This window comes from Oxyura jamaicensis, unplaced genomic scaffold, assembly GCF_011077185.1.
Source record: "Oxyura jamaicensis isolate SHBP4307 breed ruddy duck unplaced genomic scaffold, BPBGC_Ojam_1.0 oxyUn_random_OJ67733, whole genome shotgun sequence".
In the NCBI taxonomy this organism is placed as follows: Eukaryota; Metazoa; Chordata; class Aves; order Anseriformes; family Anatidae; genus Oxyura; species Oxyura jamaicensis.
In genome coordinates this window covers 1-1067 of record NW_023308627.1, presented here as the reverse complement: position 1 = coordinate 1067, position 1067 = coordinate 1, and the positions used below count along the sequence as shown (strand labels likewise).

The following is a 1067-nucleotide window of genomic DNA, read 5'->3' as shown; positions in this document are numbered from 1 at the left end:
GGCATGGGGCGGGGGCATGGCACGGGGACAGGGGGCTTGGGCAAGGTACAGGGGACACAGCACAGGGACAGGGGACTTGGGCATGGGCACGGCCCAGGGACAATGGCACAGGAAGGGATGGGGGGGCCTGGGGCATGGGGACACGGGGCACAGGGACAGGGGGCTCGGGTATGAGCACGGGGCATGGAATGGGGACACCGGCACGGCAAAGGGACAGGGGGCTGGGGCGTGGGCACAGCGCGGGGACACGGGGCACAGCGTGGGGACAGGGGTGCTGGGGACAGTACAGGGACAGGGGGCAAGGAACGGGGGCAGCAGCATGACAAAGGGACGGGGTCTGGTACAGGGACGTGGGACACGGCACGGGGACGCTGGCACGGGAAAGGGACAGGGGTCATGGGCACGGGGACATGGGGCACCGGCATGGCACAGGAATAGGGGACACAGGGCACGGGGATGGTGCAACGGGGCACGGAAAGGGGACGTGGGGTGCTGGCACAGCACGAGGATGGGGACAAGGGACGTGGCAAAGGGACAGGGACGTAGGACTCTGGCACGGCTAACGGCTGGGGGTCTCCGGGTGTTGGCACAGCACAGGGACAAGAACACGGGGCACAGCAAAGGGACGGGGACACCGGTGCTGGCATGGCACGGGGACAGGGACACAGCACACAGCACAGATGGGGGACACGGGGTGCTGGCACAGCGCAGGGACAAGGGGGCACGGGGGGCACAGGGGGCTGGCACGGCGAAGGGACGGCACCTCGGGTGCTGGCACGGCCCGGAGATGAGGACACGGGGCATGGCAGAGGGACGGGGACCGCGGTGACGACAGGGGACACGACAAAGGGACCCAGGGCGATGGCGGGGTGTGGGGACAGGACAAAGGGCTGGGGACCCGTCCGGGGAAGGGGGGGGGGGACACGACACGGTACTCACCCGCGTAGGGGACGGTTTTTCGGGGCACGGCGCTCCACGAGGACCCCGGGGCGGCGCTGGGGACGAGTGCCAGCAGCGAGGCGAGGGCCAGCAGCGAGCAGGGGGCCATGGCGCCGGCAGGGGGGGGG

General features: G+C 70.5%; 1 protein-coding gene across 1 annotated transcript; it reads right to left on the bottom strand.

The window, feature by feature from the left end:
• Positions 1 to 29: 29 nt before the first annotated feature.
• Positions 30 to 1061, bottom strand: LOC118159147 (vegetative cell wall protein gp1-like; the record flags this gene model as incomplete). The annotated part of the gene is made up of 2 exons (XM_035313770.1): positions 748 to 1061; positions 30 to 704 (listed from the first exon to the last, which is right to left on the bottom strand). Coding segments are annotated over exons 1-2 (976 nt in total), but the record flags the coding sequence as incomplete, so codon positions are not given.
• Between the last annotated feature and the right edge of the window lie 6 nt (positions 1062 to 1067).